Source organism: Tasmannia lanceolata, unplaced genomic scaffold (assembly GCF_043159265.1).
Source record: "Tasmannia lanceolata isolate RefF3 unplaced genomic scaffold, GAP_Taslan_0.1 ptg000048l, whole genome shotgun sequence".
Taxonomy (NCBI): domain Eukaryota; kingdom Viridiplantae; phylum Streptophyta; class Magnoliopsida; order Canellales; family Winteraceae; genus Tasmannia; species Tasmannia lanceolata.
Window position 1 is genome coordinate 2,755,154 of NW_027518725.1, and position 21,921 is coordinate 2,777,074.

At 45.3% G+C, this 21,921-nt stretch overlaps 3 protein-coding genes across 4 annotated transcripts; 1 reads left to right on the forward strand and 2 right to left on the reverse strand.

Moving 5' to 3' along the window:
• Positions 1-2,539: 2,539 nt before the first annotated feature.
• Positions 2,540-4,606, reverse strand: LOC143864452 (uncharacterized). Its single transcript, XM_077375379.1, has 2 exons — positions 3,479-4,606; positions 2,540-3,127 (listed from the first exon to the last, which is right to left on the reverse strand). Exons 1-2 carry the CDS (start codon positions 4,604-4,606, stop codon positions 2,540-2,542), a joined length of 1,716 nt encoding a protein of 571 aa, XP_077231494.1.
• Positions 4,607-11,361: 6,755 nt separating this feature from the next.
• LOC143864359 (uncharacterized) lies at positions 11,362-12,962 on the forward strand. The gene has a single exon (XM_077375287.1). The coding sequence runs from the start codon at positions 11,679-11,681 to the stop codon at positions 12,747-12,749; it is 1,071 nt and encodes a 356-aa protein (XP_077231402.1). The 5' UTR covers positions 11,362-11,678; the 3' UTR covers positions 12,750-12,962.
• A 1,026-nt stretch (positions 12,963-13,988) lies between these two features.
• LOC143864411 (monooxygenase 2-like) lies at positions 13,989-17,749 on the reverse strand. Of its 2 annotated transcripts, XM_077375347.1 has the most exons (6): positions 17,463-17,749; positions 17,209-17,355; positions 15,905-15,976; positions 15,669-15,834; positions 15,203-15,431; positions 13,989-15,098 (listed from the first exon to the last, which is right to left on the reverse strand). In XM_077375347.1, exons 1-6 carry the CDS (start codon positions 17,534-17,536, stop codon positions 14,554-14,556), a joined length of 1,233 nt encoding a protein of 410 aa, XP_077231462.1. In that variant the 5' UTR covers positions 17,537-17,749; the 3' UTR covers positions 13,989-14,553. The 2 variants fall into 2 exon arrangements, with proteins under 2 accessions (XP_077231462.1, XP_077231463.1); XM_077375348.1 differs by lacking the exons at positions 17,209-17,355; positions 17,463-17,749 and adding an exon at positions 16,185-17,202.
• Between the last annotated feature and the right edge of the window lie 4,172 nt (positions 17,750-21,921).

The following is a 21,921-nucleotide window of genomic DNA, read 5'->3' on the forward strand; positions in this document are numbered from 1 at the left end:
CCGGTCCCTTTGAAATGGGGAACCCCGGATACAGTCGCGATGAGTCGCAAACCGTTCCTTGAGGGTGAAGATGCGAGAACCCTCGCTCTACTTCGGGAGGTGCTGGACCGGGAGGGGCCTGTTAATTGTTCAGACTTCCAAGGGGAAGAGGTTTTGGTTGGGTTGGGCCTTAGTACTGCGACCTGGGCACGTACGTAGATAGCCTCCTTTAAAATTCGTCTCTCCACTTTTCTTTTCTTTTTTTATTTATTATTATTATTTTTTTTATTATTTTTTTTTTTGTCTCTGACTGGTTTTGTTTTCGTCTATCTTTCAGAGATGCAGCAACAGTCGTTAGTGGATAAGATGAGGAAGGGGGCCTTCGGGACGGTCCGTCAGGGCCAGAAAAGGAAGGCCCCAGAGACGGCGAGTCCGGCTCCGACTCAGGACGCGCCGCCCCCGCCTAAGGCCAAGAGTTCGGTGAAACTGGTGAGTTCATCTGGCCGGGGCGCAGGGTCCTCGAGGACCGTGGCGACATCTGCTGGCACCCTCCCGCCCCCGACGAGGCCCGGTGATAACGTTTTTCGGCCGAACTGGGCCGTCCAAAAGACTGATTCCGGCCTTGGAGAGAGCCGGGTGGCTGTAGAGATTCAAACTAAATGTATTCTTGACAAAGACAAGCAACAGGTTCTCCACGAGCCGCCAGCTACGGCCGAAGAGGCCGTATTTTCTTCTCTTTATCAGGTAAGATGGCTTGTGTTAACACTTGCTCCTCTGTATTGTTCGCCTTCTGTTTTGTTTGCTTGTGTTAACACTTGCTCCTCTGTATTTTATAGATCGGAGTGTACTTCAACGATCTGCGGGGGAAGAGTAAGAAATTCTCTGATGCTATAACCAAGTCTGAGGAGGAGAATGGGAAGCTGAAAAAGGAGGCGAAGGAGCTGAAGCAGTCCGTCGAAAAATTTGCCGACGAGATCAAGCGGCTGAGAGAAGATTTTGCCGCTCAGCTGGCCGCGCAGAAGGAGGAAGCGACGGAAGCCCTCAACGCTCAGAGGGAGAGAGCCTTATCGAGGCAGGCGACTGCCGTTCAGGAGAAGGAGGACGAACTCCTTTTTTTCTATCCAGTGAGGCCTACAAGATAGGGTTCTTTGACTGCCTTGGGCAGGTCAAGGATTCCAATCCGGGCGTTGACCTGTCGAGGATGGTTATACCTGATCCACCGACGCTCACTGGCGAGGAGCCGGCTGCAGATGACGCACTCTTGCCCCCGGGGGCAGATTCAGCGCGGGATGGGGGCGATGAGGCGCCCTGAGTTCTTTTTCTCTCCTTTTTTGGCGACTTCTTGATTCCTTTTTGTAATGGCCCCTTGGAGGCCCAACTCTCTTTTTGTAATGGTCCTCTGAGGCCCCAACATATGAATGGAAAGAACTTTTGTTTGTCTAACTCTTCTATGCTTGTCCGTCTCTAGTTTATACTGCTTTTTTGTATGATGCGTAACTATCGCTCCAGGTAGGAGTCATGGACTTAGTAGTGGACTCCCGATTCTTTGCGGAGACGAGCCGTGGCGAACCAGACGTCGAGTACCCTAGTTTTAGTGAACTGGGTTTCGAAGGAGCTTTGGTTTTTGCATCCGGGCTGGTTCCGGACCAGGAGTGGGCTCCCGGTCTTTGCGGAGACGAGCCGTGGCGAACCAAACGTCGAGTACCCTAGTTTTAGTGAACTGGGTTTCGAAGGAGCTTTGGTTTTTTGCATCCGGGCTGGTTCCGGACCAGGAGTGGGCTCCCGGTCTTTGCGGAGACGAGCCGTGGCGAACCAAACGTCGAGTACCCTAGTTTTAGTGAACTGGGTTTCGAAGGAGCTTTGGTTTTTGCATCCGGGCTGGTTTCGGACCAGGAGTGGGCTCCCGGTCTTTGCGGAGACGAGCCGTGGCGAACCAAACGTTGAGTACCCTAGTTTTAGTGAACTGGGTTTCGAAGGAGCTTTGGTTTTTGCATCCAGGCTGGTTCCGGACCAGGAGTGGGCTCCCGGTCTTTGCGGAGACGAGCCGTGGCGAACCAAACGTTGAGTACCCTAGTTTTAGTGAACTGGGTTTCGAAGGAGCTTTGGTTTTTGCATCCGGGCTGGTTCCGGACCAGGAGTGGGCTCCCGGTCTTTGCGGAGACGAGCCGTGGCGAACCAAACGTTGAGTACCCTAGTTTTAGTGAACTGGGTTTCGAAGGAGCTTTGGTTTTTGCATCCGGGCTGGTTCCGGACCAGGAGTGGGCTCCCGGTCTTTGCGGAGACGAGCCGTGGCGAACCAAACGTTGAGTACCCTAGTTTTAGTGAACTGGGTTTCGAATGAGCTTTGGTTTTTGCATCCGGGCTGGTTCCGGACCAGGAGTGGGCTCCCGGTCTTTGCGGAGACGAGCCGTGGCGAACCAAACGTTGAGTACCCTAGTTTTAGTGAACTGGGTTTTGAAATCTGACGGACACGAAGGCATTTGCAAAAAGAAAAGGTTCTTTCATTCACATTCAGGAGATATTTACAAAGTTTTTTTTTTTTTGTGTGTCGGCTACTTTGCTACTGATGATATTTGCGAAGGTTCTTCGAGTTCCAGGCATGTGGTAATAGTTGTTCCTCGAGTGTTTCCAGTCTATAACTTCCCGGGCGAATCACCTCTTTTACTCGGTAAGGCCCCTCCCAGGTTGGGGAAAGCTTTCCGGCCTTCTTGGGTTGGGAGATAGCAGCTTTCCTTAAGACAAGATCTCTAACTCGAAACTCTCTAGGGCGTATCTTCGAGTCATGGTAGCGAGATACTTTCTGCTTGTAGGCGGCGACTCTTATTCGGGATTCTTCTCTGGCCTCCTCTAATAAGTCAAGATTCGCACGGAGCCCGTCACCGTTGAGTTGTTCGTTGAAGTTGGAAATTCTAGCGGACGGGGTGCCTACATCGACAGGTATTACCGCCTCTGTTCCGAAGGACAGGTTGAATGGGGACTCACCCGTTGGTGTCCGCGGGGTGGTGCGATAGGCCCATAGGACGTGATACAGCTCATCTGCCCATCGACCAACTTTTTCGTCCAGTCTTTTCTTGATCCCTTGCAGCAGGATTCGGTTTGTGACTTCTGTCTGCCCGTTGGTCTCTGGGTGTGCTACGGAGGTGAACCTCTGCTCAATTTTCAGGTCGGAGCAAAACTTCCGAAAGTTTCGGCAGTCGAACTGTTTGCCGTTGTCTGTTATCAGGGCGCGAGGAATCCCGAATCTGCAGACTACTGATTTCCAGAAGAAGTTCTGCACATTCTGTTCGGTGATCTGGGCTAGAGGTTCAGCCTCCACCCATTTGGTAAAGTAATCAATAGCCACCACTACGAAGGTGCGCCTTCCGGAGGCCGGTGGGAAGGGGCCCAAGATATCCATCCCCCAAATAGCGAAGGGTAGCGGGCTGACAATTGGGGCCATAGATACAGCGGGCTGATGAATGGTGGGGGAGAACTTTTGGCATTTCTCGCATCTCTTTACCAGGGTCAGCGCGTCTTGTCTCAACGTCGGCCAGTACAGACCTCTAAGGAGGACTTTGATCGCCAGGGCTTTGCCCCCCAAGTGCTCCCCGCAAATACCTTCGTGTGTCTCCTGCAGGGCATACGTGGCGTCGCTGGGCCGGAGACACTTTAAGTATGGGAGAGTATAGGATCTTTTGAACAAGTTCTCGCCATCAAGTGAAAAACGGGCTGCTCTTTGGATCACCTTGCGCGCTTCTCTCTTGGCCTCAAGCAGTTTCCCACTACGCAGGTAGTCGACGATCTCATCCATCCAGCAGGGCTCGTGTTCCACCTGCATTATCTCAGCAGCCTTTCTTTCGATACTGGAGGCCTGTAGGAACTCCATGCATATATTCCCGAGAGTCGTGTATCCGGATGCGGCCAGCTTGGACAGTACATCCGCCTTTGTGTTGTCCGTTCTGGGGATTCTGACAACCTCAAAACTTTTGAACTTGGAGGATAGTTGCCGGACCTGGGAGAGGTATTTAATCATTCGCTCGTCGCGGGCTTCGTATATACCTTGGATCTGGTTGGCGACCAACTGGGAGTCACAGTAAGCTTTCAATCTCTGGGCTCCGGTCTGGACTGCAAGATTCATTCCGGCGAGGAGTGCTTCATACTCAGCCTCATTGTTGGAAGCGCGAAAGCCGAACCTCAAGGCGTAGTCTAGTGCGAAACCGTCCGGCCCGGTTAAAACCAGACCGGCTCCGCAACCAGCCTTGTTTGAGGATACGTCCACGTGCACTTCCCAAAGTGCTTCGGCGATTGAAGGATCATGCTCAACTGGTGGCAGGGGGATGGTTCCTGCTCTGGCTCCATCTTCTGCTGGTTCTCCAGCTGTAGTAGCACCTTTCGCTGCTGGGGCTTGGGCGATTTCAGGTTCGGCGATCTGCTGGGGGATGGAGCATTCAGCTACGAAATCTGCCAATACTTGAGCCTTGATCGCGGGCCTGGGCATGTACCGGATGTCAAATTCACTCAATTCCACAGCCCATTTAACCAATCGTCCTGAAGTATCTGGCTTGTGGAGGACTTGTCTAAGCGGCTGGTCAGTTAGGACCTTTATCGTGTGAGCTTGGAAATACGGTCTCAACTTCCTGGCCGCCATTACCAGCGCGTAAGCCAATTTCTCGACCCGCTGGTACCTTATTTCGGCGTCGTGCAAGGCTTTGCTAACGTAGTAGACCGGTTTTTGTTGGCTGCGCTCTTCACGAACTAGGACCGCAGCCAGAGCCAGGGGGCTTATAGATAGATATAAGATTAGCTCCTCACCGGGCTCCGGTTTTGTCAATAGCGCTGGAGAGGACAAATATTGCTTCAGCTCCTCGAAGGAGGTTTGGCATTCCTCTGTCCAGGGCGAGGTTTTGAGGCCTTTGACTGCGTTGAAAAAAAGGGAGACACCTCTCTGCAGATTTTGAGACGAAGCGCCCCAGCGCGGCTATCATCCCTGTCAGTCGATGCACTTCTCTGATTGTTTTCGGCGGAGCGAGCTCCACCACGGCCTTGATTTTTTCTGGATTGGCCTCTATCCCTCTCTGGCTGACCATAAACCCCAGAAACTTTCCCGAGCTGACCCCAAAAGTGCACTTGGTGGGATTGAGTTTCATCTTATTGTCTCTCAGGACTTGAAACGTTTCTTCTAGATCGGAGACATGATCTTGCGAGCTTAGGCTTTTCACCAGCATGTCGTCGACGTATACTTCCATGTTGCGGCCAATCTGATTCCGGAAGAGTTTGTTTACAAGCCTCTGATACGTGGCCCCAGCATTTTTCAGGCCAAAGGGCATGACACGGTAGCAGTAGGTCCCCTGATCCGTTACGAAGGAGGTCTTCGGGATATCTGACTCATACATTCTGATCTGGTTGTATCCAGAGAAGGCGTCCATGAAACTGAGCAATTCGTGACCTGCGGTGGCATCGATGAGCTGATCAATTTTTGGGAGCGGGTAGCTGTCCTTGGGACAGGCTTTATTCAAATCCGTGAAGTCGACGCAGGTTCTCCATTTCCCATTGGCCTTTTTCACCAGGACTACGTTTGCCAGCCAGTCCGGGTATTGGATTTCTCGGATGAAGTCCGCTCTTAGGAGTCTCTCCACCTCTTCTCTGATCGCCATCTGCCTTTCGAGGGCGAAGTGTCTCTTCTTCTGCTTCACCGGCCTGCAGGTCGGGTCGACACCTAGTCTGTGCGAACTGACCTCCGGGTTGATGCCGGGCATGTCCGTGGGGGCCCATGCGAAGACATCCGCATTGTCCTGGAGGAACTGGGTGAGGTTGCGCCGGGCGCCGTCGTCCAGAGAGGAGCCGATCTGGACTACCTTTTCATCATCGTTCTCGCACAGGGGGACGGGGACAAGGTCTTCGGCGGGCTGAGTTCCCTGAGCTTCGTCCCTCAGGTCCAGTAGCTCGATTGGCAACGACTCCGTCGCATTTCTGCCCTTAAGCGCCATTGCATAACATTCCCGAGATTGCGGCTGGTCTCCTCGAACTTCTCCCACGCCATTGGGCGTTATGAACTTCATCTTCTGGTGATAAGCAGACGCGACGGCGCGGATCAGGTTCTGGCCAGGCCGTCCTAAAATAGCGTTATAGACCGAGGTGGCCCTCACTACTAGGAAGTTGACCATGGCGAAGGCTTGGCAGGGCGGCTCTCCGACGAGGACAGGAAGCTCGATTTGTCCCTCAACCTTGACTACTTCTCCTGAAAAGCCGAAAAGATCTGAGTTTGCGGGCTTTAAGCAGTCGTCACCTATCATCATTCTTTCGAAGGCGTGATAGTACAGAATGTCAGCTGGGCTCCCGTTGTCTACCAGGATTTTCCTCAGCTCCCAGTTTGCGACGAGCATAGTCAGGACTAGGGCGTCGTCATGTGGTAATATCAGGCCGTCAAGGTCCGCGTCCGAGAAGGAGATCTCATTCTCCGTCTTCGCTTTCTTACTGCATGCATGCACGGCATTGACTCGGCGTGCATATGCTTTCCGAGCAGCGGAGGAGGTGCCTCCAGCCGCCGGGCCGCCCATGATTGTGCCGATGACTCCTCTTGGTTGGGAGCCGTGTGCTTCTGGCGGTGGACTGGGCGGCGATGGAGATTGTCTTCGGACTGGGGGCGGTTGAGACCGCCGAGGGCTTCGGCCCTGGGGACCCTTCTCCTTGGGGTCACTCCCGCGGGTGTCACTCCGGACATATTTTTTCAAGTAGCCCCGGCTGATTAATTGCTCGATCTCCTCCTTCAGCTGTCGGCAATCGTCTGTATCGTGTCCGTGGTCCCTGTGGAACCGGCAGTACTTCGATTTGTCTCTCCTGTTTCCCTTGGAGATCATTGGAGTTGGCCATTTTATGAACTCTTCTCTGCTGATGGCTGCCAGGATATGCCTTCGGGAAGTGTTGAGAGGGGTGAAGTTTTCCTCCCTCCTGTGCGGGGATTTGTCCCTTCTGACGACCTTATCGTCCCTGCGCTGCTTAGCATGGGGCCTGTCTTGGTTCCTGTCATCAGAGGTTCTCCTCCGACTCGAATCCAGAGCTGCCAGTGTCTCTTCTACAGATATGTACTCCTCTGCCCCGGACATTAGGTCTGCCAGGGAGTGAGGATTCCGGCGGGCCACTGCTCGGCGGAAATCATTTGATCTAGCACCCGCGAGAAGCGCGTTCGTAGCGGCCGAGGGGTCCAAATCTGGCACTTGGAGTGCCTCCCTGTTGAAGTGGCTGACGAAGGCTTTGAGAGGTTCATTATCCTCCTGCCGCAAGGTCATCAGGGATGCTGCTGTTTTCCTTGGCCTGCGGCTGCTCATGAAGTGGCGGACCAGGTCTTCCCCGAAGTCATCGAAGTTGTTGATGGAGTTCGGTCGGATCCTTGAGTACCAATCCCTAGCTGCACCTGTGAGGGTCGTCGTGAATGCTCTACAGAGGAAACCGTCTGACGCACCGTGGAGGAGCATCAATGTCCGGAACGTCTCTAAGTGGTCGACGGGGTCCGTGGTCCCATCATACTGCGGGATAGCTGGCATTTTAAACCCCCTTGGCGCAGGGGCGCCCATCACATCGTCGGTGAACGGCGTTCTGCTCGAGAACGCCCTAGACATAGGCCGGCTTTGATCCTTAGCCAGCTCTTCGATTCTGTGGCCCATCTCTTCTATCCTTCGCATCACCGGGTCGTCTTTATGTTCTGATGACCTGTTTCTCCCCACGGATTGGCCTGCTGCGGAGCCGGAGTGGCTCTCCGGACTTCGACGATGGGACCCTGATTTTGCCTGTGGCGCGCGCTCTTCATGAGCTCGGCGCCTTTGCGCAGAGCGAGACCTAGACCTCTGACGGCGGTGCGGCTCTGTCTGCGCATGCCTGGCTATGGGGTGACGGACTTGTCTGGGGGAATGGTGAGTCCGGTCTTCACTACGGCGCAACGACCCTCCCCTGTGGATTTCTGGCCTTTCTAGGACAGGTTGTGGAGCTTCCGGAGGAGGTTGGGGAGGCGCCTGGAGCAGCTGCTGGTACTGACCAACGAGAGCGGTCATCTGTTGAAAGAGAGCTTGGACTTGCTCTGGAGTCGGCATGGGGTTAAGGTTTACGGAGCGAGGCTGGTTCTGTTCAGCCGTGGCGGAGGCTGCAACTACCAGCGAGGCGAGTCGCTCACTTCGAGTCCTGCCAGGTAGCACGGCTCGGGTGGTCCGTGCGGTTGGCACCCGCGCACTCTTGCGTCCTGCCATTTTTGTGAAGTGGTTGGAACAGCCTTTAGTTCAGGAGTCCCACGGATGGCGCCAATCTGTTAGGCCCAAAATCGGTTAACAGATATGGCAGTGACGTAAGAGCCGAGCTGGAGGGAAGTAGAGTCCGGATGAGCTGTGTTCTGCACAGGAGCAAACGAGCTCAGAATGACCGACCCGGAGTGTACTCCGGACAGGCCCTTCTACACTCAAGTCAGTATGAGCCGGAGTGAAGAGGGTGTTTTAAGAGTGGTGGGTGAGAATTCAATACCCGATTTATGAGCTTTGGAAGCCTTTTTATAAGGAAGGTTTGGGGTAGGTAGGGGGTTAATGCCTCCAACGCAGGTGTCGACCAGCTATAGGTTCAGGTTCACCTACCCCGAGGGAATTACCAAACTACCCCTGCTGGCGAGGGTCCTGCAGTGGGCCCTCCTCTAGCCACGTGTTGGAAGCTAACAGGCTGCTGCGTTGTCGCACCCCATCAGAAGCCATCGTGCTTTTCTCCCTCTTTCATTAGGACTCTTGGTTTTAGCTTTCGACGAGCTAACTTTAAAGAGAAAAAAAAAGTGACTTATGACTCTTCTTAGATGTTGGGGAGAACTTATCCTAGTGTTGGGGGTAAAATCGGTATACACGGTACCGACCCTCAGACCAAACCTTAACATACAACCGGGTCAACAAAAACTCGTACGAGGAATCGTCAGTACCGAACCATGACAAGTCATCCACGACATTTCCTCAAGACCGGTACCGACCATCAAGAGGGACCAGATACGATCGTCGAAATCTCGCCATTAAGCGACATTTGCTCTTTATTAATTTATTTTAGTGCAGGGATGGTAGTAATATCCATTTCTTTTTATCTGGGGTTGTTTCTTTAGTGACCAGATGGCCATTGACCGAATTCGGATACTAATTTTTTATTGAGGTAAATGGAATGCATGCAGTTAGTTATTTACTAATTTTGTATTGAGGTAAATGGAATGCTCCAGTCATTAACTTCATTATGTGTTAAGTTCAATGCAGACACAGGCAATTGCTTCAAGACTATTGTCACTAAAGAAATAGCAGTCAATTAAAGTAAGATTGTTTAACCACTATTTCATTGAGATGAGATGGGCTTAAGAAGAAACGTCTGGAGACAACAAATGAGTTTCTACTTATCCTTGAATCTTTCACTTCATCAAAACCACTTGAGTCGTTGAAAAAGAGCTCCATTAAGAACAGAAATTGGCCCAGGTTCAGCTTTTCTAATCTCAATCTGTGGATAATTGTATTTTTCCAGTTAATGAATCCACAATCCAGCTGCGTCTGCTAGGCACAGGCTAAAAAAAAGATTATAGCAGGAGAATCATCTAAACATAAAGAAGACATGTTGTTAGAAAAAACTACAGCGTTAATCCAAATCACCTTTGGGAGAAACCCAAGTGACCTGTGCCTAGAGTGCTCAAATTTCTGGTGAAACATTTTCCCTCTCCTCTACCCTACCACAATGAGCATTTATCTGTGCCAGAACGAATGTTGCTTTGCCGTCTCCCTCGGATGAACCGCGCATGGTCAAAACCCAAAATACTTATTATAATTTCTTGTTCACATAGAGCCAAAAATTAATCAGTAGATTGGGGCCAATCGGCTAAAATCCTATCTATAACATGGTGCACACCATCTAATTATATGTAAATCTCATCAACAAACCAAATCCATGAGTAGAAAATAAAGCTACCCAAAAGGAAAATCCAACAGAAATAGAGAAGCGAAGAATTAAAAATTAATTGAAACAGGAAAATGTCATAAATTTGAAAACTTAGAAAGGAAAAATGAAATTGAACCCCAACACAGAGAGACCAATCCAGAACCATTTATTGTAGTAGATACTAGTATTCGGGGTCCATGATATGAATGTTTATAAGATAGTGGGGTCGCATTCGCATGTGATCAAAACAATGGTTTTAAATTTTGACCGAAAGTCAAGACTGAAACCGAAATATCCGAAATGTACCAATTTTCTTTTTTTCTTTTTTTTTTTGATGGGTAAGATGGGGTTAGGCAGGATCCCGACCAAATATATTAATAGAAAACGAAAGATATACAAGGAGCAAGAGAGCAACCCCCTAGCATAGAGGGGGAAACAAAGAAGCAACAAGCCAAAACAAAAGCAACAAAACAGGGTGAAACCTCAAGATACAGCAAAAAAAAAGGAGACAGTCCCGAACAAGGGAAAAACTCCAACACTGCAGAGGGGGACTATAGCAACCCACCAAGCAAGGACCAGAGAAAAGTAGCTACGGCCCTCTGAGGATCAGAACCTTATAGGGATAAGGCCTTTGAAAGCTGGTGGAGTTCGAACCCCAGGTAGGGGGGAACAAAAGGCAAAACCTTCCCTTTCTTCTTTGAGACTAAATTCCAGGGTTCTCCATTGGAAGAAGAGGGAATAGAAGCTGAATTAGATAATGGACTATCTAATGGGGGCATACTACTATCAATCACATTTGTTATCCCAGTTACGTTGCCTTTGTCAATTGCGTCTGGGGGAATTGGGGTGATGGTTGCTCCCTTGGATACCATATTTCCTTGATCACATAGGGCATCAAATCTGTTATAGAGAAGATTCTGATTAGGAGGCAGGCTCCTACAGGTAGGAAGATGATTTCGGGAGAAAACTTAGCTTGCTCAGGGACTACACTCTTTTGGACAGGTATCCAAACCTTTTTGGGGACCACATGAGAAGAAATTAAGGTACAATTCTCCAAAGAGTGGCTGAAATCTTTGCACCTAGAACATGCCTTGGGTTTCCAATCATAAACAATTTCTTGAATGATCTCCCCTGAGGAAGTTTTAAGCTTTATCGAATCAGGGAGGGCTTGCTCTGCTGATATTTGGATGCAAATTCATGCAAAGTGGAGTCTTGAAGTTTCAGCTGTGTGGGTATCCATGTAAAGTGGCTTTCCGATCATGCTTCCAATTCTACTCAAGCAGTGAGGGTTCCAGAATTTGAGGTGAAGCCCAGGGAGACAAACCCAAATTGGGATTTGAGGCAATATTTTCTTTTCAAGCAAGGAATCAGAATCCCACCTCTGCAAAATAAGAGGTTTTCCTCCATAATGGAGGTTGTTGCCTTCCAGGACTCTAGTACATTCTTCTGAGCATGAGAACTTTAGCAAAAGGAATCCATTTTGCAGAGAAACAACTTGGAGAGGGCCGGTAAGGTTCCATTTCCTAGAAAGGGATTCTTTAAGAGTGGAGAAGAATGGCCGTCTCCCAAGGAAATACCCCACAAGACAATTCCCCATTCCATCAACATTCACATTTTTTTTCAGTAAAATCATGGCCGTCCATTCAATCTCTCGATCTCTATCTCATCTCCATCTTTCCAAAAACCTCAACCGCAGCTGAGAGCTACTGGAACCTCTTACAGAAAAACTCTTCTGAAAAAAATCTCAATACCCAGAAACCCTAACCCACATTTTGGATGATTACAAAAGAGATATGTCATGGGTTTCAGTAAAAACATTCAAAGTGATATTCAATCTCTGTCAAGAAGCAAAGCTCGCTGAGCTGGCATTAGGGCTTCTTAGAAGGATGGGGGAATTCAATTGTAGGCCAGATACTGCCTCTTATAATGTAGTAATCAGACTTTTCGCGGAGAAAAACGATATGGGTGTTGCAGAGGGGTTGATGGGGGAGATGAGGATGATTGGATTATACCCAGATATGATCACTTGTGTTGCCATGATTAAAGGATTTTGTAATGTGGGTCGGTTAGAGGACGCCCGCTGGGTGTTCGATGAAATGCCTAAATGGGGGTGTTTGAGGAATGTAGTTGTTTATTCGGCGTTGCTTGAAGGGTTTTGTAAGGGTCAAAGGATGGAGATGGGGATTGAATTGTTGAGTGAGATGGAGAAAAAGAGTGAGGGTGGGAGTGGTTGTGATTGTGCGCCGAATGTTGTTACTTACACGACGTTGATTCAGAGTTTTTGCGAGAAGGGGAGAGCAAAAGAGGCGGTGGAGGTTTTGGATCGAATAGGGAAGCATGGGTGTGTTCCGAATCGAGTCACAGTTTGTACTCTTCTCGATGGTCTTTGTAAAGAAGGATATGTAGAAGATGCTCATAAGGTGATTGATAGAATTGTGGGAGAAGGAAGTCTTTCGAGTAGTCAGTGTTATAGTTCAATGGTGGTGTCATTGTTGAGATTGAGAAGTGTGGGGGAAGCGGAGAACCTTGTGAGGAGGATGTTGGCTGGTGGGGTTAGGCCGGATGGATTGGCGAGTAGCACTTTGGTAAAAGAAGTTTGTCTCGATGGGCGATCTCTTGATGGGTTTAGTTGGTATTATGAAATAGAGAAAGATTGTTTGTCGGCTGTTGATTCGGATGTTTACTCTGTTCTTTTAGCCGGGCTTTGTGAACAGGATCATTTGGTTGAAGCTGCAACTCTGATTGATGTAATGGTTGAGAGAGAAATTCGACTGAGAGCCCCTTATGTTAATAGGATAGTTGAACACCTGAAGAAGACTGGTGAAAATGACTTGGTTTTGCGTCTTAGGAGTATTGGAGGATGATGGAAGGCAGGGGCTGATGCCGTTACAGAAGATATCGGTTTGTTAATTATAACTTTGGGCGGATTTTTGGGTGGATTCGATGTAATCGAACACTTTATTTCAGAAGGTATTCTGCATCCCTACTTCAAGGTTTATTTTTCTTTAACAATTTTTCAAGGATTCTTAAGAAGCTCTGCTACTGAGACCAAAGTGCTATATATTCACTTATTCCATCTGGCGTTCCAGGACTTTAGATCCTAAAGATCCTGATATTCCATTCGCCCAATTAATATGGATTTGTAGAAACTGGATTTCTGTATACATACTATCAATTCTTTTACAGGAAAATCCAACTCCGCTCTTGGCCGGTGTTCGTGCACGAGAGTGCTAGAGCTGGTCTGTGTAATTATGATGTCCTTTCTATTCTGGTATGTTGACCTGTCATAAAGCTAGCTTGATACTTCATTTGTCTATAAGGAGCTCATACCATAAGGCTGAGAGCTTCATTTATACAGCATAAGGTCTGCATCAAGGGGACAATGTAATGCCTAAGCTAATACAATTAGCTCTTCTTATTGTTATTGTGGTCAAATCTTCTTACTGGTGTCTATTGGGTGGGCGGAATATTAAGGGACGAAAAGGGGGATTTACTGATGTCATACTCCGGTCCAATTGGAAATGCGACGCAAATGAGGCAGAAGTGAGAGCACACTTGTTTGGTTTATAATGGTACGTATCTCACTTTTCTAAACCCTTGATCGTTGAGGGCGATTCATCGAATGTAATCTCCTGGGCTTTGGGCAATTCAAAAGGGCCATGGCTTCTGCAAAATTATATATTGGAAACTTAGGATATTGTGCGAACGATCCGTCCGATAATCGTCCACAGAAGGCGCACCGCAAATGAAAGGGCGGATGTGTTGCAAAACAGGGCGTGTTTCACGAATCTATGCAAATTTGCTTACCGGGTAATGTAGGGGAAATTGGGGATGGGCAGTCTTAATTCGATACTAATACTCATTTACACTAAGTGTATTGGGCTGGAGTCTATGTATTATGGATGGGGACATCTTGTCCCCTCCTCACATTCTAAGGATTAATAAAAGTCAACTTTAAAAAAAATAAATAAATAAATAAAATAAAAAAGTAATAGTGTGTGTTTGTGCTCTTCAATTCTTATATGTGAGATTTGGGTCTGACTTGGTCAATTTTAAATCTCACCGAATCAAACCCAAATCTCCCTTCTTGTTCTTCTTCCTCTCTCCTTTTTTTTTTTTTTTTTTTTTTTCCATTTTTCCGGCTTCAATTCTTTGTTTTTCCTTCCTCCTCTTCTTTCCCATTTTTCCAGCATCACTTCTTTTTTTTCCCCTTCTTCCTCCTTTCATCCTCTTCCCCTTTTTTTCCTGCTGCTACTCCTCTTTCGAGTTGTTGGGATGGTCGCCGGCGGTGGTGGAGATGAAAAAACAACAAAAATTAAAGAAGGAGAAGAAAAAGAAGGCATTTCGTCCTTTTCATTGTATGGCGCCATTTTGACAAGTATTAGTTTCTCCAAGATAAACACAATTTTCAAGGAACTTTCCCATTTTATATTGATTCTTAGATGATCAACATACATCCTTCGTTGGCTAGAGTTTCCTCCAATGCCATATTATTCTGAGTGATGAGACTGGTCAGCGAAAGTGTCTTTGGAGTGTCAAAGATAATTTTCCTACTCTTGAAAATTAAATAAGACACTAAGCACATACGGGTATAGAACAAAAGTGACCAAATATGACAAAACTACATATGATTATTATACTGATGATTTAACTGTGTAAACAGCCCAATCATATAGGGCTATAGAGTTTCCCACAATCAAATTCAGCTTTCTTCAAAAGAATCTCTGCCATTCCTTTAGACAACCATTTATCCCTCAAGTAGTTCATCACTTTCCCATCACTCTGTTGTAGCCGACCCAACACATAAGCTGTTGTGATAAGTTCAATTCCTCTCCACTTTCTTTCCCTTGCATACTTATCCATGCCCTTTTTTATCCTTTCATATTCTTCATCTTCCTTTGCTCCTCCTCTGGGCTTTTCCAACAGAGCCTCTCCGAGGCACCTCGCCAGAACAACGCCATCTTCTAAGGCCGAGCACGCTCCCTGGCCAAGGTCTGGCGTCATGGGATGAAGCGCATCGCCAGCTACACAGACATTCCCCTTGCAAATATCTCCCCACAACAAGTGCCATGGCCACCTGAATCTCAATGGAGAGGCAATGACAGCATCCAATTTGCTCTTTTCTATCACACTCGCTACTTCTTGAGGCACATTCCCAAGCTTGCTCAACATGTACTCCTTCATCTCAGATGCACTTTCTTCCTTGCCTTTGTCTATCATAAAAAACAGACTCTAGAAATTCAGAAACCAGTGAAAAAAGACTTGATATATGCATATATGTGAGTGAATAGTATAATCCAAGTTTGGAAAGGTTTACTTTCGGGAGAAGGCGAGTAAGTGAAGAACCAAAAAATGGTGTTTTCGTCACAAGGTAAGAAACCAGCCCGAAAGCCATCACCGAAATATTGTAAGAACTCAGGCCTGAAACCATGACCATCAGGAAACTCTGTAAGTCCCCTTGCTGCCCAACGCTTCGAAAATGCTGGTTTTTGGAGACCCAGCCATTTGCCAACCACAGAGTTCACTCCATCACACCCTATCAAGACCTGAAAGTGTAGAACAAGGAAATGGCTAATGGCTAATTCCATCATAGTAACTTATGTATGAAATTTGTTAAACATTGAGCTGTGATTTCCCTAAATAAGAGATAATGAAAACACCATAGTGAAATTCCCCTCCGATGTAACCCTCTTTTGTTAATTAAAGGTCATCTTTCAAAAAATAAAAACACCATACTGAAATTCCCTATTACTGATACCAACTAGATTGTTACACATTATTACCTTAGTTTTGAGAATTGATCCATCAGCTAAATGCACCAGCTTTAAGTTCCCTGTTACCTCAATGGAAACCACCTTGGAGCCAAACCTGATGGTGTCATGAGGCAGCTCCTTTGTAAGGGTTTCAAGCAACTGTTTTCTTTTCACACACCGAACTTCATGGTCTCCACTGCATCATCCCCAAATCTCAGAGAAACATAACTCAGAGAAAAAAAAAACACAATAGAAATCTATACTACCATTTTCCACTGGCTTTAAATGAGATTTGAGCAGTAGTAGAAAGTCCAGTGGCAGTAGAGACACCCACCAACCTTCACAAACATCACAGAAACTTTGAGTCAGTCTTCAAATCACACACACCATTATCTATGTTCCATGGATTCTTCCGAATTGGTGAACTACCCATGTTTCCAATATTTTAGGATTCACTGCACACGTCTAGATCTCTTTAATCTATTTTTTCTAAATATTGCAAAAAAATTACAATTATCACATGTTTTGAGTTAGATGTGATCATACCAGTGTATTGGATCCCCATCAGAAATCCGAAGTTGAGAGTGCTTGGGCGAGAGTAGAATCATTTCAAAAAAAAAATTCACATATTTTGAGTTATCGATCAGTAAATTTTGGGCAATGATATTTTCACCCCGATGCAGTATGCATTCGTCCCCTTTTAACGTTATTTGACATAAAAAAGCGTTAAAGTTGCCCATTGTTCATGTTATAAGGGGGGCGAATGCGTACTACAGAGGGGATGAAAATATCATCTCCCTAAATTTTTAATATGGAAATAAAACATTATATTTACTTAACCTACTCAAATTCCCAATATATAATCATATCATCATGTAAAATTATTAAAACTAGCCGAATCCACAAATTCATTTTTTGAGGTTAGCGGAGGCAAAAGCCTTGCTGTTCGGTTTCACATGGTATGCCACTCATAATCTTTGTCCCCTAATTGTCGAGGTGACTCCGCTAACATAATCGCACGAGCGGCAAATCAGCGTGCTGGTCCGTGGAGATTAGCTGGGATTGTGAACAAGATTCGAGGCCGTGTTCGACTCATTCGCCCCTCCTTGTCCTACAGGTGGAGATCAGTCAATTCCCTGGCTGATGGTTTAGCTAAGGCCGGAGTTCTTGTTGGAGACATGGACGTGGTTTTTGACGACATGGCTGTAGCACCAGCTTAGCGGTTTTCTACTTTCTTCTGTTCTGGTTGGGACTTGTATGGATGGGGGACATCTTGTTCATCCAAATCTGACACTCGATACCAATGTTGGATTTCAACACTCACATCCGTACCCATAGAACCGACAGATACCGTCCAGTTTTTTATTCTACTAATAATATATAAGAACAGATTTACTTAAGATACCAAAATTCCAATATATAATCATATCATCATGTAAAATAATTAAAATTAGCCAAATCCTACACTCAATACTCATGTCAGATTTCGACACTCTGTACCCATGCAGCATAGACACATCCAAATTATGTTCCACTAATATAAGAACAAATTTATAACAGCAGTAGTTACCCTTGAAGTGGCGGATGTTCTTGCCGGAGGGAACTGCCAATTCCAAGAGCATCCAATGCCTTCCAGGCATTGGTCCATGTCAAAAACGCGAACCCTGTAATCCTCAAGCTGTCTGAAGATTCCAAAACCAAGCTTTTTAATCCCATCCTACAAAATTGATGATCACAATCAGATCATCAGACCAATTTGTCAGCTGATATAATTTCTTACAACAAGAAGTGAATCCAGAAAGCACATCAGTGGTTTTTGCTTACCTGTGAAGTCCTAACGCGGTGGCAAGTCCCGCTATCCCAGCGCCCACAATAACAATATCTTCAATGATCTCCATATTCTAACTTTTCCTGTAACGGAGAGGAAGAAGAAGATGATGATAAATAGGTGAAAATATCACCATGAAGTAAGCAATGAAGTCATTGCTGGTGATGGCTACAAAGGGGGGCTGAACTTTGAATTATTTAGTCTTTTGGGAAGACAAAGTTAAAAAAAATATGGAGATTTAATGGGTTTTTTGGGAGGACAAAGATTAAAAGAAATGGAGATTCATGGCTGGAAATGTGCCTGTTTCATAAAGACAAAACACATGAAATCAGCACACAATCATTGAGACATATAATTATTTTCATCAATCTTATGATAATCTACGAGTCGAAGCTTATCTAGTTGGGCCCCACCAAGATCAGGACAGGCAAACTTATTTGGATTTTATTGAGTACTTTTTCGATGTGAACAAAAGCAAAAGGGTATTCAAATATGCATTTTTTATGCAGAGCTACTATATCAAATCAAAAGTTCATTGTATCATCAAGAACAAACAGAATGAATAAATAAAAATGCATTCGGCAGTCGTTGAAATCAAAGCACTACACAAAAAAAAAATGAAAGAATGTACTGCTCTGTTAGTAAATCAAACAACCAATTACTCCAAAAGCTTAAGCTGTTGGAGATGGAGTTATTTAATCTTTTATACTTTAATAACACTCCCACTCACATGTGACCCCTCTTTTTTAGGGTTGGCCTAGGCCTACACTTGGCACATGTGGCCCTTCTTTTTTTGGGTTGGCCATCACATGTAGATTTTTTAATAACAAGGAGTTTTGAACCCGGGACCAGTGTTTAAAAACTCCTTGACTCGACAAGGAACTCCCCCGAGTCGACTCCTTTTTGCCTGGGCCGCGTTCCGCGTTGCACCACATCCGCATTCCGCATTTTGTCCTACATAGTCAATAAACTCCTTCGACTCTCCCAAGTTATGTCCGCGTCAAACTCGTCAACCACGTTCTTGGCCGCATCCGCGCCGAGTCAACAAGGATTTTTCTTGGCCGCATTCCGCATCACATCCGCGTTTTTAAACACTGCCCGGGACCTTTGCTCTCATACCATGCAAAATAACCAATAACTCCAAAAGCTTAAGCTGTTGGAGATGGCGTTATTTTTATCTTTTATAATTTAACAGGCTAGCCCGTTCGACCTGAAATCACGACCTCTTCCATGATTAATTGTGAATTACAGAGTTTGAACTGATTGAGTTAAGTGAAAAGCCAGGTGCAAATGCTGGTAACAGCAGCACTCAGGAGAGGAGACATGATCCTCGGTGAAGTGGGCCGGTGGCTATTAAACGTACATGATTTTGAAGCCGATGCTTGGAGATTCTTGCACCAAGATAATCTAGTATAGAGCACTGCTAGCAAAACGGATCACGTTTTGTGAAAAGAATTTAAAAAAACGGACATCGACCATTGGAGCCACGTCCACTAAAAGATATAAGAAAGGAAGCTCAAATCCCCATAAAGTAATAAATAAATCTTGAAAGGGATCAAATCATCACTCATATCAGTCCCGATTTTATTTTTCACACGAAATCCCGTTTTCAAAGTGTTCTCCATCTAATGTATGAGGTCAGGAGACATTTCAAGAATTGGAAGTGGTACACGAAAGGTAGAAGAGTAACAAGGAAGAAAGTTGTTGCTGATCAGCTCATTATAGATGGAAAATTTTCTAGTCTATCATACATTGTACCTCCAAAAACATGGAATTGTTACCGAGGAACTCTAAACTGAAGGGAGCCCCTGCCAAAAAGAGGTGAAAGGGCTCCCCCATTGGCTGCACATCACCATCATATTTGACTTTTCAGCCGTTATTAATGCATGATGGTGATGTGTAGCCAATAGGAGAGCCCTTTCACCTCTTTTTTACAGGGGCTCCCTTCAGTCTAGAATTCCTCATTATTACCCGTCAAAGATGTTTCAGCTTTTGCATCTACTAAATCAGCTATGGACGACATAATAAGCTGGGCAAGACATATGGAAGATAGTTGTTGCCACTCATGCTTATTATTTTCTTCTTGTAAGTTTTGGTTTTCAAAAACCAATTTTTTATTTTTTGTTTTCATCTCATCTATTTCTTCTTTCAAAACTTTGATTCCATGAGATGAATCCATTTTTTATTTTTCTTTTTCTTTTTCTAAAGATTTATATTTTTTAATCAAGTTTATATCTTCCTTTGTTAGTTCTTGATTAGCTTGAATCAGATTTTCATTTCTTGATGAGATTAAATCAATTTCCATTTTCAAATTTTCTATTTCATTTTTTGAATCGGAAATTGAATTTTTAGATTCTTATTTTTATCCAAAAACTTATACAAAATATCATATAATTCATTATAAGAAATCTCACTTTGTGGATGAGAGGCATCATTGTCAACCGATCCAAAGAGACACACATTGTTATTATAAATGTTTTCAAGAGAAACCCAAATTTCTTTAGCATTTTTGCAAGAAGAAATTTTCTCGAAGATATTCAGAGGGAAGGAGCAACAAATTGAGTTCATGGCTTTCAAATTTAAATAAATTATTTTAAAATTATTCTCCCCTATTTCTTGTGAGGAATTAAAAATCCATTTTTAATTGGGTTTTAGAAAATTTGCTCTTTTATGAAGATTAATTAAAAATTAAAACTTCATGAACAAATTTAACAATCAAACACAAGATGCATACAATACAAATAGAGAAAGATAGTAGAGAGAATGCACCCACTATTTTATAGTGGGTCAGTCCAAAACCGAGGAACCTACATCCACTCCACCAAAAACAAATGGTGGTTCCACTAAAACTCGACCTTCTTAATGGTGAAGATCAAATCAATAGAGGTAGCTCTGCACCTCCACAGTTGCAACGGAGATGTCTCTTCGTCTCTTCCACTTGCCATCAAAGATGGGTCTGCACTCCCACGACTCGCCTTTGAAGATAGCTCATCGTCTCCAAGAACTTGCTAACAAGGGACTCCCCCCCGGGGGGGCGCGGGGCGCAACACAATGAATGCCTCACAAGGCAAATAGCACACTAAGCTCACTTGAATTTTTCTCTTCACGATTCACCATTTTGAGGCACAGGGGTTTAATCACTCTTTAATATTGTTCAAAACATGTTTTGGAGTATCTTAAAAACTCAAGAAGATTAATTAAAAATTAAAACTTCATGAACAAATTTAACAATCAAACTCAAGATGCATACAATACAAATAGAGAAAGATAGTAGAGAGAATGCACCTGCTATTTTATAGTGGTTCAGTTCAAAACCGAGAAACCTACATCCACTCCACCAAAAACAGATGGTGGTTCCACTAAAACCCGACCTTCTTAATGGTGAAGATCAAACCAATACAAAACAGAGGTAGCTCTGTGTGGAGCCCCGCCCGGAGATCCTAGCGTGCACCCACGAGGTGTGTTGTTTGTTTGTAGGCATTGCAACTTGTATGTTGGCATTTGCTCGATCCAAGTGTATTTATATTTTATTTTCCTCGCTTTTCCGTGAACTAAGGATAAAAGTATCCGTATTTCACGCAAAAGGCATTGACCAGAGAGTAGCCACCTAGGTTAAGGTCTAGGACCTATGAATGACTCTGCGAACTAAGTTCGCGTTCCAAAAAGATTTGGGTTAGTTGCCTGGTTATGAAAATGGAAGGTGTTAGGCACCATTCTCGCCCGGTTAGAAATCGGTCTTTTATATTTGATGACTTATTTATTTAAATGCTAACTAAAAGGGGGTAAAGTGTTTATTGAAGTGATTTATTCGAAGGAAATTGACTAAATTAATGTTTTTTTGATTTATTTTAGCCGTTCACAGTTTATACTCATGTGGGCCAGAAGTTTCAGTCATAAATGCCTAGCTAAAATGCCTAATGCCTAGCATGGGTCCTATGTAGTTAGATATGGTTTATTGAGCTTCAGAATTGAATGTTGTGGGTACTGGATGCTAGTGAAAGCTAATTTCTACATGCCTAGAATTCTGGTTCTATATGATCCTAGAACTAATGCAGGGAAACCTAATGTGCCTAAGCTAATGCTTGGGTTTGCTGTACGGAGTCTACTATTGGGTGTCTTAGGTTTAGAGTTCTAGGTTAAGGTATTCTGGGATTGAGGATTGGACAAATCCTGGGAATAGCTATCCCTGGATGAGGTTTCAAGTTTCTTAGTTCTAGGATAAGGTATCCTAGGTTTTGGGAATCGGGATATGGTATCCCAGGTTCGGGTTCGGGTTCAACTCGGGTTGAGTTGGTTCGGGTTGACTCGGGTTGGGTTCGGTTCAAGAGGCATCCCTCATCTTTTATTGATGCTGGGGATAAAAAAAAAAAGGTGAAGAGTGATAGAGAGATCCTAGAGTATTTGTTGGGGTAACAAGATAAGGATGAAAGAGAAGGGATTTGTTAGGTTGTTTAT

Excerpts from the sequence above, each read along its gene's own strand:
- LOC143864411 (XM_077375347.1), bottom strand. The coding sequence starts at position 17,536 with ATGGAGATCATTGAAGATATTGTTATTGTGGGCGCTGGGATAGCGGGA. Across the intron at positions 17,356-17,462 it reads ACCGCGTTAGGACTTCACAG|GATGGGATTAAAAAGCTTGG; the intron begins GTAAGCAAAAAC and ends TCAATTTTGTAG. Across the intron at positions 15,835-15,904 it reads TTTAAAGCCAGTGGAAAATG|TGGAGACCATGAAGTTCGGT; the intron begins GTAGTATAGATT and ends GGGATGATGCAG.
- LOC143864359 (XM_077375287.1), top strand. The coding sequence starts at position 11,679 with ATGTCATGGGTTTCAGTAAAAACATTCAAAGTGATATTCAATCTCTGT.
- LOC143864452 (XM_077375379.1), bottom strand. The coding sequence starts at position 4,606 with ATGGCGGCCAGGAAGTTGAGACCGTATTTCCAAGCTCACACGATAAAG. Across the intron at positions 3,128-3,478 it reads GACAAGACGCGCTGACCCTG|AGGTTCACCTCCGTAGCACA; the intron begins GTAAAGAGATGC and ends AAAATTGAGCAG.